Source organism: Dipodomys spectabilis, unplaced genomic scaffold, assembly GCF_019054845.1.
Source record: "Dipodomys spectabilis isolate Male_0828 unplaced genomic scaffold, ASM1905484v1 ptg000125l, whole genome shotgun sequence".
Taxonomy (NCBI): domain Eukaryota; kingdom Metazoa; phylum Chordata; class Mammalia; order Rodentia; family Heteromyidae; genus Dipodomys; species Dipodomys spectabilis.
This window is the reverse complement of record NW_024870802.1, coordinates 23,822,849-23,839,998: the sequence shown is the minus strand read 5'-3', so window position 1 is coordinate 23,839,998 and position 17,150 is coordinate 23,822,849. Positions and strand designations below refer to the sequence as shown.

Genomic DNA, 17,150 nt, shown 5'->3' with positions numbered 1-17,150 from the left:
AAAAATTACTTAAAGCATATGTTACACAAGCATTTTGTGAAGAACACTTTATTTTGCTGAAGTGAGATAGGAAAAATTGGACTGATTTTTTTGAAACCACTTGAATGTATTACTGAAATGTCTTGATAGTAAGTTTCTGGAAATCCTTTATAGTAAATTCATCCATTGGTACTATGCTATATTGTTTATAAATATTAATGTTCATGACAGAAAAGAATTCATCTATATCAAAAACTTATTATCTACTCTGAAAACTGAATGTGTTGCTTTAAAAACTCATTATATGATAAAATATTTCCTCAATTAAAACTTACGAAATTTTAAATGACCATATTTATCTTGACATAAACATAAAAGCATAAGAATAGGAAATGTTCTATGGAGCTTTTTAGAACTTCCATCAGTTGATAAGATTATGATCATTTTATTAAGTTTAACTTTCGGCAAGCAAGAGCATCTCAGTAAAATCATAACTCAGAATGTTGATGTATTATTTAGAACCCTATTTTTAAAAAGGATAATTAAAATGAAGTTCTTAATAGTTAATTAGGATGATGTGCTACTTTGATATCTTAGCAGTAAAAAAGAAAAGGATAAAGTTTAGTAAAATTAGCTCAAAGAAATGAGGGGTGATATGTTAGGATATTTACCTTTCCCCAAGGAAGCAATTTAGTCCCTGATAACTACTTCTTTCTTATTTTATGATGAATATATTTCTGTGTATGTGTGAGTAAAAAATACTGTTCTTTTATCTTTTGTAGCATTATTGACTATAACATTGTAGTAATTTGTATCAGAGTATTTGTGCTATGGTATATCAATGAGTATAAAAAGCATCACATCACACAATGGCTCTGTATCTTTTTCTGGGGAAAGAGTTAATACATTTTCAGTTGTACCAAGTAGTTACATTATGTCAAGTAGAGCCTGCCCTTGTTATTATATTAATTTGAAGATTTAAGCGTAGTTTACAAAGATGGCATGTATGTATGTGCCAAGATGATAAGGGATGGATTTGGATGGTTAACGTTCAGGATCAAGTTGGCTAGCTCAGGATACCAAATACTTGGTCAAACATTATGGTAAGATGTTTATGTAGAGGTATTTTAGGTGAGATTAATATTTAAAGCAGTAGGCTTGGAGTTAGGAAGTTAAGATGATTAGCCTACAATAATGTGGAACTTATCCTATCAGCTGAAGGCTGAATTTAAAGAGTGACAGCTCACCTTAGGTAGAGGAAATTCTACAGCCATCTTTAGACTCAATTTCAGCATCAGTTCTTCGTACCCTGTGGTTAAGCGCTAGCACTCTGAATGGACTGCTTTGGTATAACTTTGAATCTACCAAGAAAGAGTGAAAAAATTCCTGGGGCAAATTATGTAATATCATTAAGCCTTAAATTCTTCCTCCTTAAAAAGGATATAATAAATAGTAGAGTTTATTTTACAGAATTATATTGAGGAATTGATAAATTTTACACATGGAAAGAATTTAGGCAAAACATGCTCCACATGTTGGACATTGCTCTAAGCATACAGTGAATGTTAACATTGATTTCCAAGCTTCTTCTAATATAGTTACAAAACTTGCATTTAGTTCTACAAAACAGGGATGAGATGGACAGTTTTAAGGCTTACAAGATTTTGTAGAAATCTATTTTCATAAGAAATATTCAAGATGAAAGGAAACAATCCACAGCTGTCACATTTTTCATCCTTGAAAGGAATAATCAGTATTTTAAAACAACTAAACTAGAAACACACCTTGCTTTATATAATAGCTTAAGATGTCTGCTTCTCTCTCACTCTCTTTTTACATGTGTGTATATATATATATATACATACATATGTATGTGTCTGTGTGTATCTATATACATTTATACATATATATATATATATAATCAGAGGAAGTTATTTAGATATTACTTCTAATTTTAGTAGTTCCTTGAAGATTTGTCTCTATTTTCATAATTTATACTTAAACTCTATTTTTCCATCATCCTGCTCATTTTCTACCTATGTCCTTGCCCTATGCCCCCACAATTATCTGACTAGTGTATATCATTTATATTTTTGTTGATTGTATTTTCATTTCACCAGTATTTAGGTCTACTTAAATATTCATATCATTTTGGACTAAGGAAAAAAACCTTTATAATGTTGAAACAGGTGAAAACTATGAAAAAGAAGAAAGATGGAAAATGTTTCCAACAGAAAATGTTTTAAAACATTTAATTAATGTACATCTACAAAGACTATGAATAAAAATTAAGGGGTGAATAAGAAATGTACAAAGAACATTTCTAATATTCTGTCAAGAATATGGCTTATTAATAGAAATAATACTTATTAATATTGTGTAATGGATTTTACCTTACATTCAACATTCATGCAAATGATCCTAACTGAACTTCCTAACAATCCCATAAATCAGGAAGAAAGCAGAGTTCATCAGTGTTGGCACTATAACGTTTGGGACCAGTATTTTATTTAGGGTAACAAGCCTTTTGAGTAGCATCCCTAATCTTTATCCATCAGAAACCAGGACTCTCCTCAACCCCCATCCTAAATATGAAGCCAAAAGTGCCTCTATATATTGCCTAATCTCTCCTGAGGAACCAATGGCAGAAAAACAAACAAACAATATCTTCCTTTGAAAAAATGGGGTAGGTGACACTCAGAGGAATTAAGTGACTTGCTCCCATATGCTTTGTCTCTTAATGACCTTTGCAAAGTTCACAATTATAGAATGACATGAGTCATGACTCATTTGACATAACTTCTGTGTGTGAAACATGAATCACCCCTAATAAACCAACTATTCTTTTGGTGTGGCCATTACATTATATCATACACATTTCTGAACTCAGTTTTCTCTTAGCTGATTCAGGCATTATCTCGTGCTTCTTTCTTCTCACAAAATGAAAACATGCTATTATAAATTGCAAATTAGAAAGAAGCATTATGAGAATTTACCTGAGCACCAAATACATTTACCTCGTACACACTTCTGGTTTTTTTCAAAGCTATTTCATCACAGTTCATGTAAAATGTATAAAACAAGTTATCACTTCTACTAATTAGGCAGCTAAAATGGCATTCGATGTTTATGATTATGTTTCTAGGAGTACACTGAAAATATTTTTACAGAAATATTATAGAACAATCTCTCATGTATATATATATATACATATATTTTTTGATGGTCCTTGGGCTTGACCTCTGGGCCTGGGTGTTGTCCCTAAATTTTTGTGCTCAAAGCTAGTGTTCTTCCACTTGAACCACAGCTTCACTTCTGGCTTTTCGTGATTATTTGGAGGTAAGAGTCACAGAATTTCCTGCCCAGGCTGGCTTTGAACTGGATCCTCAGATCTCAGCCTCCTGAGTAGCTAGGATTACAAGCCTGAGACACCAACGTCCATCCATATATTAAAATTTAAGGATAGAGCTTAAGCTACATTGATTACCTGACCAAAATATTTTCAATTACTTGAGCTTTCACTGAAGATTTATAAATATTCTCAATGACCTAATAAAGTGCCATCTCAGTCAGTGAAAGAAATAGCATCTCTGTTTCTCACATTATCACCTTTGCCCATGTCCGAATTGGACTTTCATATTAATATTCCAAACAGAAACACTTCACATAATTAGTAGTGTCATATTTCACTGTCTCTAGTAGTGTTTCACCTCTTTTCAAATTGTTTCTCAACAAAAGAAGGGAAAACAGCATTGCCCCATGTTTTACATTGAGACCTGTGTGCAAACTGTTAAGATGAAAAGGAAATGTTTAAAAGTCAGAGAATCCAGGGCACAAACCATACCTTCCATGACATACACCAGTGACCCCACATCTCCTTCCTTGATGATGCAACTGTCTTTGCCATATTCCACTGGGTACATACAATCCACAATCTCTTGGATCTGGGACAGTTCTAAGTTCTTCATGAAGTCATTGTCAAGGATAGCCTCCTTTATAAGATCCTTGGACCTAAGGCGAGAGAAAAAAAATGAGTTACTGACACATTTGACAGACTCTTTGATAGTTTGCGAGGCTTCGTGGAGCCAAGCAATCGTCTGGCACATTATAAATGTCTTTTCTTGCTAGGAGTCGAATAACTTTCAGAAAGACCTGAGAATGAAGTAGTACCAGGGAAGTAGGAAAGTACAGACAAAATTTGCTTTAAGGAACTGACTTAATAACCAAGTGAACAACAAACAACAAAAAAATATGCTATTTCATTATGTATTATAAATTCTTTAACCACAAACACTGTGGGAAAACTACTGGCCAAACGTTTTCAATTGAAGTTCGTGATGTGGTTTAAGAATGAATATGAGCCAGATGCTGGTGGCTCACACTTGTAATCCTAGCTACTCAGGAGGCTAACATTTGAGGATTGCGGTTCAAAGCCTGCATGGGTAGGAAAGTCCATGAGACTCTTATCTCCAATTAACCACCAGAAAAACGGAAGTGGTGCTGTGGCTTAAGTGGTAGGTAGAGTACTTTCCTTGAACTGAAGAGCTGAGGGACAGTTCCCAGGCCCAGAGTGCAAGCCCCACGACCAAAAAAAAAAGAGAGAGAGAGAGAATATGAAAACATACAGATAAATAGGGGGAACTAATTTCAAAAAATTTTGTACAAAAGAACCCAAGGCAAGTATTTTATTATTATTGAAAAAAACATGATTTGTTTACTTTTGTGTTCCTCTGCTATTAGATCTTGTGTGCTACATTAGAAGAAAGTTTTAATCTACTCTCTGTTGCATACACAATTTCCGATATGTGGCCATTCATAATATGGGGACTTCAGAAATGTGTTGGATAGAAATTTGAAACAACTAGTATCTAATTAGCTGAATGGAACCACTGGCAGAAATGTGACAGCTTTGTGTTAATCTACATTTAATGCTTGTTTCAAGAATATTATTTCATATAGCATCTTAATTTGTGGTGACCAGACACATAAAACTGTATCAAATCAGATACTTGGAATGCCATGATTTAGATATGGGTTTAAACATAGGCAGTCAGAAAAAAGATATAACCAAAGTCTATAATTGGGATGTAATGATTACCAGGAAAGTTTTTGCAGAATGTAAAAAAAAAGATGATAATTTTATTCATCAGTAAGAAGTGTCAAACTACTTACTAACAAGACAGCACTTAAAGAGGAAGAGACTTGAAGGGATATTTTCTCAGGAGGAACAGAGAATATCATCAAACAAATCACAAACCAAATATGAAGAAAGCCAAGTCACTAGCAACATAAAAAGGAAGCAATATATGTGATATTTTCTATTGAAAATTGTAATTTAATATATCTGAATAGAAGCTGGCCTTAGTACAGACTGATACAGCAAGTGGCTTTCAGGAGCATGACCTACAGAAGTAACCACTGCCGCAGCACTAGCTGTCTCTTCCTATTTGGGACTGACTTCTCACCTAGACCTCAGAGAACTGGCCTAGCTACAATGTACAATGTTTCATAATGATTTGCATTTGAGTTATAAAAAGATTACATAAGGATGAAAACAATTTAAAAGTCATTACAATGCAGAATAATCCTAGAGTGCACTGTGAATGCTGCAATTAAAATTGCATTTATAAAAAATATTAATGACAAGGGGACATAGTAATATTTTAAGTGAAAACAAGGTTCAGAATAGTTTATAGGGTAAGGAGGTGCATAATGAAATGTTTTTTAAAACCTTACATTTTTTAAACTCCATTGTGCAATCTCTAAAAATGGTAATTTTTAAAACAACTAATGGATTCATCTATGAAGACTAGTAACAATACAATTTCCTTGAAGAGCAGTCAGTGAGAAATAAAGGTGACAGTCACAGAACTGGGGTTAAATAGCATCAAATTAAGACTTGAAATACTATCAAAGCAAGTAAAAAAAAACTTATGGCTTTGTGGCCTTGGATAACAGAATTCTGTTTTTCCTACATTTCTATCTATAGATTTCTATAGTGGCCATACATTTTATGTTAATTTTTCCATTTTGAAAGTAATTCATGAAAAGCAATTGTGCTTTTAGGAAAAATAAAATGAATAAAAGACTCATTTAATTTACACTAGCTGATTGTTACTGATACATGCAACATTGAATAGATATGCTTTCATAAGGCTTGTAGTTTATGCTAAAGGCAGGAATTCTCACATTAGGAATAGATGGGATATATCTTAAGTTTTACAAACTTTCAGATGCTCTCTACTTAAAAATTCATGCTCATAAGACGTCATTTAATTTGACAGTTCTTTACTTTCATGACTAAAGAATGGGTGTTTTAACTTCTGTTTAAAATTCCCACTTTTCAAAAAGTTGCTTATCTTCAGACCTTAAAACAAGAAGGAAAAATTGTGTCCATCCATTTCATGAAGTCTCCTTAATTTTCTTACTTATTACTAATCTCAATATATTCAGTATATTCAGACTGACTCCCAGTATCTCTTGTTCTATAATTTTTTGTAAATATCAGAGTTTCTTGATCATTAAGAAATTCACTAGAACAGGGCTGAGAAGGTGGCTTAGTGGTAGAGTGCTTGCCTTGCATACATGAGGCCCTGGGTTCGATTCCTCAGCACCACATAAACAGAAAAAGCCGGAAGTGGTGCTGTGGCTCAAGTGGTAGAGTGCTAGCCTTGAGCTGAAGAGCTGAGGGACAGCACCAGGCCCAGAGTTCAAGCCCCACAATCAACCAAAAAAAAAAAAAAAAGAAAGAAATTCACTAGAAGGATTAGAGACATGGCTTAGGTGATAGAGTGCCAGCTAATGAACGAAAGCTTCAGGTACCGACTTCTAGTCCTGATCTCAAATAAAAATAATAATAATAAAAACCTTAGAAAAAGAATTGAGTTAAATTGTACTATCACTGGAACTAAATTGTAATGTCTTCTCTATTTACTATTTTTAATGCAGATCAAAAAAAGTTTAACCAATGACTTCTAACATAATAAAGTCTAGATCTTACTAACCCAGGATCTCAACCTTGTTGTTCCACTAGTAACATTTTATCCTTTGGGAAATACTAGTGTTTGATTAGAGATCTGAAGCCTAGAAATGTGCTAAGATTCAAAATAAAGCCCTCTTAGAAGAAAATAATTCGTTCTATCCAAAGATGATTGAAGAACGTCACTTTCCCTCCACTCATATTAACCCATAATACCAAGACACCAGGAAGAGACAAAGCAATGATTTCTAAGATAATCCCTCAGAATTATCCAAATTCCAAGTGTGTGACACAGAGTTCCAGCATATTACAAGATGCTATTGCTTCCCAAATTTTCAGTGGAGAACATTTAAGCTCAAGTCTCTGAAGAAAACAAACAAGGCTCTCATGTATGCACCTGTGTCAATCTAAACTAAATTTTCAGGCTAGGGATGTTGCTCAGTGGTATAGTGCTTTCCAAGCTTACACAAGCCATATGTTGACCACAGTATATGTGTAGGGTGCACACACACACATGTACACACAACTAAACCAGTGAGCTGATCAATGTACAACCTATGGCATACCATTTGTCGGCTCACATAGATACTGTCATTAAATGCCACACATAATCTGTGTCTAAAGTCTACCTGAAAGCCAGATGGAAATCCTGTGATTCTGTGCAGTGCAACTCAATAACCTCTTTCAGTGAGCCATACCCAAATCCGTGCATCTTTGTTTGTTCCCATGGGGAACTCAGAACCTCAGGTCAGCTGTCATTCATTCTCTCCACTGGCTTTCCAACACTACATTACAACTACTCAGGGCATCCAGCTACCTCTTCTTTGGTTGTTTTGTTTCCTCAAAGCAGTAGTCTAAGACTCTCAAGGCAACTAAGCTGGGAAGATACAAGTAATTTCAGTTGCACTGCCACTAGTATGGGAGCCAGAGAAAGCAGCTATCCCAAGTACTAGGTGATTCTGTGCCCAAACCCAAAGTACATACTTTCAATAATATTTTTCTAGAACTCAGAAGCCTGCTCTGGCCTTGCCTGGCCCAGAGGCATAAGAAGTAAACATAAAGATCATGACCTTTTTTATCTTCTTTATCTGCTTCTGTGTATAAACAATCTTTTTTTTAAGAGATTTTAATTTTTATTTATTTATTATTGTGAAAATACTGTACAGAGGGGTTACAATTACATGGGCAAGATAATGAGTACATTTCTTATCAAGCATTGTGGCCTCCTCCTTTGTTTCCCCTTCCCATCCCTTCCCAGCCTCCCCCCACCCCACCCCCAACCAATCCTCCCCACCCCCCAACTAAAGTTGTAAAGTTCTTTTCCACATGACGACTTGTACTTCTCATTGTTGCAAAGGGTCCACCTGTATCCTTATTTAAATGACTTGTTTTTCCCCTCCCCCTCCACAAATTATACCGACATCAAATACAGTGAAAGCAGGGGTTATACTGTGGGGGAGGGACATACAAAGCAACAAAGAAATAATCTTATAAATGTGTTAGAAACAAATGCATGAAAGAAAAAAATTTAAATACATATCTTAGGGTTCATTTTTTAAAAATCTTTTCTTCTATTCCCCCAAATCTGTGACTTTTAAAGGTCCTAAACATGTAAAGATAATTTACTCATTTTGCATTCCTCCTATCATTTTAGCAACATCCTATTCTCAACCCCTAAAGTATCAGCAATGCAGAGTTCTGTAAATTGTTTTTTAGAGTTGGGGGCAGGGGAGAGCCCTAGTTTGTAACATTGACAATTTCCATGGTACAAATACTCCTACTATATACAACTTGAAGTGACTAAGAAGCCAACCTGACTGCTGCACTTCTAATAGTTTAAGAAGTAGATCTTACACAAACCAATACAATTTTACTGTGGCATGCCCCAAGCATTTAGTGGGATTTAACCCATGGACGCTGAAACCAAGAAAATAAAACTTCATTTTCCCTGAAAACTTCATTAGGTGACCAAAAACCTCCCTGATAATTAAATGCAAGGCATAGCATTAGTTCTTTCAAACTTTCAGTTTTAACAAAATGAATTAAAATGTTACTTCCTTATTTATTTGAGGCACCAAAGATTCCTAAATAGGATCAAAGAATATCTGAGAGAAATTGTCTTTCTGTAATCATAAAAACATTGACAACTGTCCAAATAAAGGAAAATGTAGACCTGCTTCTCCAATAAGGGATCCAGCCTCTTTAATTTTCTTGACCTAATAAAATGATCTACTTTGTGGTAACCATTTCATAGACTAGCAATCTGAGGGTAGCAGTGGTGTTATTTCAAGGAATGAGGAAGGTAAGCTCAGATTAATTCACCAGCAAAGCCTCCCTGAGCTGAGAAGTGCATAATGAGATCCAGCCATTTTCCATTTCCCCTCCATTACAAAAAAAAGTGTAGAAAAGCATTCTGAGCAGAAGGAAGAAAAACTAAATTTTAAAAACTGCAAAGGTTCAGAGGCTAGAGTGAGCTTGATCTGTTCAATAATCAGAAAAGAGGCCAGTGTGGTTGAAGTATTATTTTTAAGAAAGTAGGAAAATGATGGCAGAATGAGAGCCCAGAGCTAGGTAAGGGTTTAAAGTTCAATCCTTCACAGCTAATGACTGGTTGTTATTTTCTCAAAACAGCGAATTTGTTTTCAATAACTTTCAGACTGGATTTTCAATGTACAAGGGTTATCCTAGTCTTCTAGCAACAATAGTCATGAGAGAATCAGAGCTAGTGCACCCTTCATCATACCTATTATTAGTATTTTATTTTTTTAATATTCTTTTTTTTCAATTTTTTTATTGTGATTATGTGGTTGTATAATTTCCCAAATTTCACAGTACTGTGGGATAGTGATGCTCAGTTAAAGTCACAAACACATTCTAACTTTCTTGGAGCAAATTGTCTATCACAGTCTATATCATTTATGAGTTCTATGAGCTTTGCAATACAGTTATTTCTTCCACATTGGGTGATATGTACATTTCTTTTGTTTTGCATAGCATCAGCTGTTCCCTCTTTCCCACTTGTTCCCTCCCTCCCTCCCTCCCATCGCTGCCATTGAGTTGCTTAGTTCATTTTGGTCAATGTCCAGTGCAACTGATGGGTCCCGCTGTTGTATGTTTTTCTCTGATTCCCTCTAGTTCTGTGTCGTCTTCCTGGTTCCCCTCCGGTGTACACATATATACCATACATGTGATCAGCAGCATGGGAGTTAGTTAGTATTGATTCCACCAGATGAGTAGGAGTCTTTTGTTTCTTAAGTCCTGTTAATTTTGTCGTATCACCTAACATTTTGGATTTAGCATCTACTTATCAGGGAGACCAGGTACTGTTTGTCTCTTTCCTCTTGGCTTACCTCACTCAACATGATTTCTTCTAGCTCCATCCATTTCCCTGCAAATGCCATTATTTTGTCATTTCTAATGGCTGCATAATATTCCATTGTGTATAGATACCACAATTTTTGGATCCACTCATCTGTGGTGGGACATCTGGGTTGTTTCCATATCCTGGCTATTGTGAACAGTGCTGCAATAAACATGGAGGTACACGTGTCCTTGTATACTGGTTCCTGTTGTTCAGGATAGCTGCCTAGAAGTGGTATGACTGGGTCATAAGGGAGGTCAATATTTAGCTTTCTGAGGACCCTCCAGACTGCTTTCCAAAGTGGTTGTATAAGTGTACATTCCCACCAGCAGTGTAATAGGGTTCCTCTTTCTCGGCATCCCCTCCAGCATTTGTCGTTGGCTGACTTGAGGATGTGGGCCATTCTGACTGGGGTAAGGTGGAAACTCAGGGCTGCCTTTATTGCATTTCCTTCACAACCAGGGATGGTAAATATTTCCTCATGTGTTTCTTTGCCATTTTTATCTCTTCTTCTAAGAAGTCTCTCTTTAGTTCCCTTGCCCATTTAGCAATTGGTTTGTTAGGTTTGGGAGGGATTAGTTTCTTGAGTTCCCTGTATATACTGGATATTAACCCCTTGTCTGATATATTGCTGGTAAATATTTTTCCCAATTAATTGGTTGTCTTTCTAGCTTGATTGATATAGCTTTATCTGTGCAGAAGCTTTTTATTTTAGCTTTTAATTTTAAGGTAGTCCCATTTGTCAAGTCTCTCTCCAACTTGTTGTGACCCTGGGACTCTGAGATTCAGGAAGTTCCTTCCTGTGCCTATAAGTTCAAGTGTCTCTCCCACTCTGTCCTGCAGTTGTTTCAGAGATTCAGGCTTAATGTTAAGATCTTTAATCCATTTTGAGTTGATGTTGGTGCATGGTGATAGGCTGGGGTCCACTTTTAGTCTTCTGCATGTGGCTGCCCAGTTTTCCCAGCACCAGTGGTTGAAGAGGCTGTGTTTCTTCCATTGTATGTCTTTGGCTCCTTTGTCAAATATCAGCTGACTGTAGGCATGTGGATTTATTTCTGGATCTTCTATTCCATTGGTCTTCGGGTCTGTTTTTGTGCCAATACCATGCTGTCTTTATTATTATGGCTCTATAGTAGAGTTTGAAGTTCGGCATGGATATCCCTCCCATGTTGTCTTTATTCTCTAGAATTGTTTTGGCTATTCTAGGTCTTTTGTTGTTCCATATGAATTTTTGGATTGCTTTCTGTATTTCAGAGATGTACGTCATTGGGATTTTAATAGGAATTGCATTGAATTTGTATATTAATTTTGGAAGTATTTCCATTTTCACTATATTAAGTCTGCCTATCCAAGAGCATGGGAGGTCTTTCCATTTCCTAGTATCTTCTGTAATTTCTTTAAGTTTTTATAGTTTTCATTAAATAGTTCTTTTACATCTTTGGTTAGGTTAATTCCTAAATATTTTATTTTGGGGGAGGTTATTGTGAATGGGGTTGCTTCCTTTATTTCCCTCTCTGCTTGTACATTTTTAGTGTACAGGAAGGCAACTGATATTGTATCCTGCTACTTTGCCAAAGTGATCTATGATTTCTAAGAGTTTGGGGATGAAGTTTTGGGATCGTGAAGGTATAATATCGTGTCATCTGCAAAAAGGAATAGTTTTTCTTCTTTCCCTATGCAGATCCCTTTAATGTCTTTTTCTTGCCTTATTGCCCTGGCTAAGAGTTCCAGGACTATATTGAAGAGGAGTGGAGACAGTGGGCATCCTTGCCTTATTCCTGTTTTTAAAGAATTGGTTGTAATTTTTCCCCATTAAGTATAATATTGGCTATTGGTCTGTCGTAAATGGCTTTCATTGTTTAAGAAATGTTCCTTCTATTCCTATTTTCTCCAGAGCTTTTAGCATGAATGAATGTTGAATTTTATCAAAGGCCTTTTCTGCATCTGTGGAGATAATCATGTGATTCTTGACCTTGGCTCTGTTGATGTGTTGGATTACATTTATTGACTTACATATGTTAAACCATCCCTACATCTCTGGGATGAAGCCTACCTGGTCATAGTGTATGATTTTTTTTAAATGTGTTTCTGGATTCTGTTAGCTAGAATTTTGTTAAGGATCTTTGCATCTGTGTTCATCAAGGAAATTGGCCTGTAATTCTCTTTTGGTTGGGTCTTTGCCTGGTTTGGGGATGAGTGTGATATTGGCATCATGGAATGAGTTTGGGATAGCTCCCTCCTTCTTTGTTTCTCTGAAGAGCTTGAGGAGTATGGGTATTAGTTCTACTTTAAAGGTCTTATAGAATTCTATTGTGAATCCATCTGGTCCTGGGCTTTTCTTTGTTGGAAGACTTCTGATTTCTTCCTGTATCTCCTTGTAGGATATTGGCCTATTTAATTGATTTACTTCTTCTTTGCTCAGTTTGGGCAACTTATATTTCTCTAAAAATGCATCCATTTCTGCCAGGTTTTCTTTCTTTAGAGAGTATAACTTAAATAAGTAGTCCGTTAAAATTGTTTGGATATCTAGGGTACGTCTTGTGATTTTTCCCATGGCATCCCTAATCTTGTTAATATGGGTTTCCTCTCTTCTTTTTTAAAATTAATCTTGCCAATGGTCCATCAATTTTATTTATTTTTTTCAAAGAACCAGCATTTTGTTTTGTTAATTTTGGCTAGGGTCCTCCTATTCTCTATTGCATTAATTTCAGCTCTTAGTTTGGTTATCTGGCTCTGTCTAGTAACTTTAGGTTCCATTTTTTCTTGTTTTTCTAGCTGTTTTAATTGCAACATGAGATTATTTACTTGGTCTGTCTCTATTTTCTTGATGTGGGCACTGAGGGCAATAAATTTGCCCCTCAAGACTGCTTTTGCTGTGTCCCACAAGTTTCTTTGTGATGTGTTTTCATTTTCATTGAGAATGATTAGTATTTTAAGCAAAGCATGGGTATATCACCAGCCAATGTATGACAAGTAATGAAGGTAACCAGTGCTGCATATCTTTCCTTTATTATGTGCATTGTGATTTTTTTTGGTGGGGGGTCCGGTCATGGGGCCTGAAGCTCTGGGCCTGGGTGCTGTCACTCAGCTCTATAGCTCAAGGCTAGCACTCTACCACTTGAGCCACAGTGCCACTTCCAGCTTTTCTCTCTGCTTATGTGGTGCTGAGGAATCGAACCCAGGGCCTCAAGCATGCAAGGTAAGCATTCTACCACTGAGCCACCTTCCCAGTCCCACATTGTGATTTTTCTTATTTTTATTTTTATTTTTATTTATTTTTCTCTTGGGTCCAGTCATGGGGCTTGAACTCTGGGCCTGGGCGCTGTCCCTCAGCTCTTCAGCTCAAGGCTAGCACTCTACCACTTGAGCCACAGCGCCACTTCCGGCTTTTTTCTTTTTGCTTATGTGGTGTTGAGGAATCGAACCCAGGGCCTCATGCATGCAAGGCAAGCACTCTATCACTGAGCTACCTTCCCAGCCCCCTTGTGATTTTTTTTTTAAATTGATAGTTGTCTTCTAACTTTTTTTCTTAAGTTCAAAAACAGATGATTGCATTCTGCTGATCTAAATCATGAAATTACAGTCATATAGTTCCAGCAATCATTGAGGAAATTAAACATTCATTTGTTCAAATGTCATTTGGGTGGCAACTTAGACCTTTTCTTTAATGCTTTCTTCTCACTACCATTGACTAGGATCAATGCTTTGTAAGTCCTGAAATCGCTGGCTAGATATTGAGAGCTTGTATTAATTAAAGGAAAATTACCATTCTTTGTAGCTGTTCCAGTTACAAAAAAAGCCAGTATTAAAAACTCCCATTCAGCTCTTCCATTCAGTTGGAAGCATATTACAGCTAATTCATACTAGTGAGCCTCACATAAAACAGGCCAGTCTCCAAAAGTGCTCATATCAAACTCTTGTCCTATAAGCTCCCACTTTCATGTCATAGAAGTAGAACTGTGGGTTTCACAGAAGTATTATAAAGTGCTTGCTTTAGAAAAAGATAAGGCCATACAATCATACATATCCCATTACAGGATGTAAGAACTAAACCACTTTATCTATTAAGAAACCACCCTATATCTGAACCTTAGAAACCCAAATTATCAGAGCAATAATTAAAAACACACAGCATATGTTTATATGGTAAACTACAATTCAACATTTTAAACAATTTTTTAACCTTTCAAAGCACTATATATATTTTTTTTTGGGGGGGGGGGCGGTCCGGTCATGAGGCCTGAACTCTGGGCCTGGGCACTGTTCCTCAGCTCTTCAGCTCAAGGCTAGCACTCTACCACTTGAGCCACAGTGCCACTTCTGGCTTTTTTCTTTTTGCTTATGTGGTGCTGAGGGATAGAACCCAGGGCCTCATGCATGCAAGGCAAGCACTCTACCACTGAGTCACCTTCCCAGTCTCTTGCATTATATATTTATTAACTTAAAAACTAACGTGTCTCCAATAAGGTCAACATGTTGGTACTAGAAACATCCATTAATTTACACAAGTCCTCACCCATTGTAACAATGAAATGTACAGGGCACTATGTTGAAAAATGAACTTTGCAATTTAGGCAGTGGGGAGAGAGTAGTTGTGGAGGTAGAGGGAAGGGATGGTGGGGGAAAAACAAAAGAGGAGGCGACAGTGCTTGATGAGAAGTGTATTCATTACCATCTAACTGTAACCCATCTGTACAGTACTTTCACAATAAAAAACTTATTTAAAAACACAACAAAAGTCTTCTAATTTCAGAAAATTAGAGCCAAATTTCACATTTGAAATATCATACATATCCTAGGAAAGAGTGTATCAATCCTAATGAACTTGGTTCAATTGTATCTAAAAAATTACTTTTTTGCATTAGACTTTATAATATTTGAGTATTCCTGAAGGGAGACAATGACAGATATCAAATAGATAGAGTAGATAGATCGAGAGAGAGAGAGAAAGAGAGAGTATATATAGATAGATGATATAAATTATATATAGATATTATGTATATCACCTCTCTATAGATATATATGGATAGTGATACATATATACAGGTAGGTATATATGTATACCTACCTGTATATATGTATGTACAGATTCCTATCAATAGATAAATATAGAGAGGGAAAGAGAGAACTTTTTAAATTTTTTATTGTAAAAATAGTGTACAGAGGGGTTATAGTTACATGAGTAAGGTAATGAGTACATTTCCTATCAAGCATTGTTACCTCCTCCTTTGTTTATCCCCTACCATCCCTTCCCTCCCCACCTCCCCAAATCCTCCCTCACCCCACAATTTGAAATTTTTTAAAGAACTAAAATTTTAATTCTTACTCGCAGTTACAAAAATTTGCCCCATTTGTTAGGAATGGAAAGACTTGGGAAAAATTATATTAAGTGAAGTAAGCCAGGCCCAAAGAAACATAGGTCCCATGGTTTCCCTTATTTGCAATATCTAGTATATGTATGAGTCAAGCAGAAAAGGTCAGATAAGGTGATGTTAGGAAAATGAACCCTAAGATATCTATTCAAATGTTCTTTTTTCTTTCATGCATTTGTTTCTAACACATTTATAATATTATTTCTTTGTTGCTTTGTATGTCCCTCCCCCACAGTATAACCCCTGCTTTCACTGTATTTGATGTCCGTATAATTTGTGGAGGGGAAGGGGAAAAACAAGTCATTTAAATAAGGATACAGGTGGACCCGTTGCAACAATGAGAAGTACAAGTTGTCATGTCGAAAACGAACTTTACAACTTCGGTGGGGGGGGGGGGGAGGATTGGGTGGGAGTGGTGGGGGGAGGCTGGGAAGGGATGGGAAGGGGAAACAAAGGAGGAGGCTACAATGCTTGATAAGAAATGCACTCATTATCTTGCCCATGTAATTGTAACCCCTCTGTACAGTATTTTCACAATAAAAAAAAAATGTGTGGTTCCTGAGCTGCTTATCCAAAGTGAAAATAGTAACCTGATGCTAACAACATCCTTCATCATCCTAATAGTAGCATGACTTCTATTAATACATTAATATTTATTAAGTAGTCAGTTTGTTTTCTGCAATATACAAAGAGCATTACCTCATTTTAATTTCACTCTGTCTACATAGGCCATAGAATTTAGAGTTATATAATCTGTTCAACGGTGCAACATTAGGGTAAAAGGTATAGCCAGGAATGACTTCTGAAACTACTCTGTACTAAACTATTTGACTTCTAAGCCAAAAATACCACATCCTATTTTACAATTTGAATAAATTATCCTAATTATGAAATTCAAAAGCGAATGTTCTGCTGATTTCTCTCTAGTTCTGCAAAGGTAAGAATGCCATGCTTGGATAATATCTGCAAAGACCATTTCATGCTTTCAAAATAGTCTCACATCTAACATCTCTTTCTATTATTACCCAAACCTGGGCAGGAGGTAGAGCTGATGTGACTATTAGTCCTATTTGGCAAGTAGGAAAACAAAGGCACAAAGAGGTGAGATGCCTGTGGAGCTCTTGTTTGAGATTAGAGTAGAACTCCAGTCACTGACTCCCAGCTGAAATAAAGCACTTTACAATTCTCCCTTAAAACAGGCATATTTATAGCCATTCATTCATATTTGGTCCTCTAGCTTTGTGTATCTCTTTTTTCTCTATTGTTGTATTTCTCTTTCTCATTTTCCAGTCATTTTAATGTTCAATCTCATCTGAATAAAAACAAATCCACTATAACAGTAGCAGCAGGGAACAATGTCCATTTAACAATAATTCTATGGTTTAAAAAAATTATATGATGGATCATTCAGAGACATTCCCTTTCTGGTCTATTTTATTCTCCACATTAAAGAAGTTTA

At 36.0% G+C, this 17,150-nt stretch overlaps 1 protein-coding gene across 2 annotated transcripts in view; it reads right to left on the bottom strand.

The window, feature by feature from the left end:
• Prkg1 (protein kinase cGMP-dependent 1) overlaps nucleotides 1–17,150 on the bottom strand; it is a 1,051,642-nt gene that overhangs the window by 894,754 nt on the left and 139,738 nt on the right. For both annotated transcript variants that reach the window (XM_042689193.1, XM_042689194.1), the window contains exon 2: nucleotides 3,824–3,990. In XM_042689193.1, coding sequence (XP_042545127.1) covers nucleotides 3,824–3,990 — 167 coding nt within the window. The remainder of the gene's footprint in view (nucleotides 1–3,823; nucleotides 3,991–17,150) is intronic.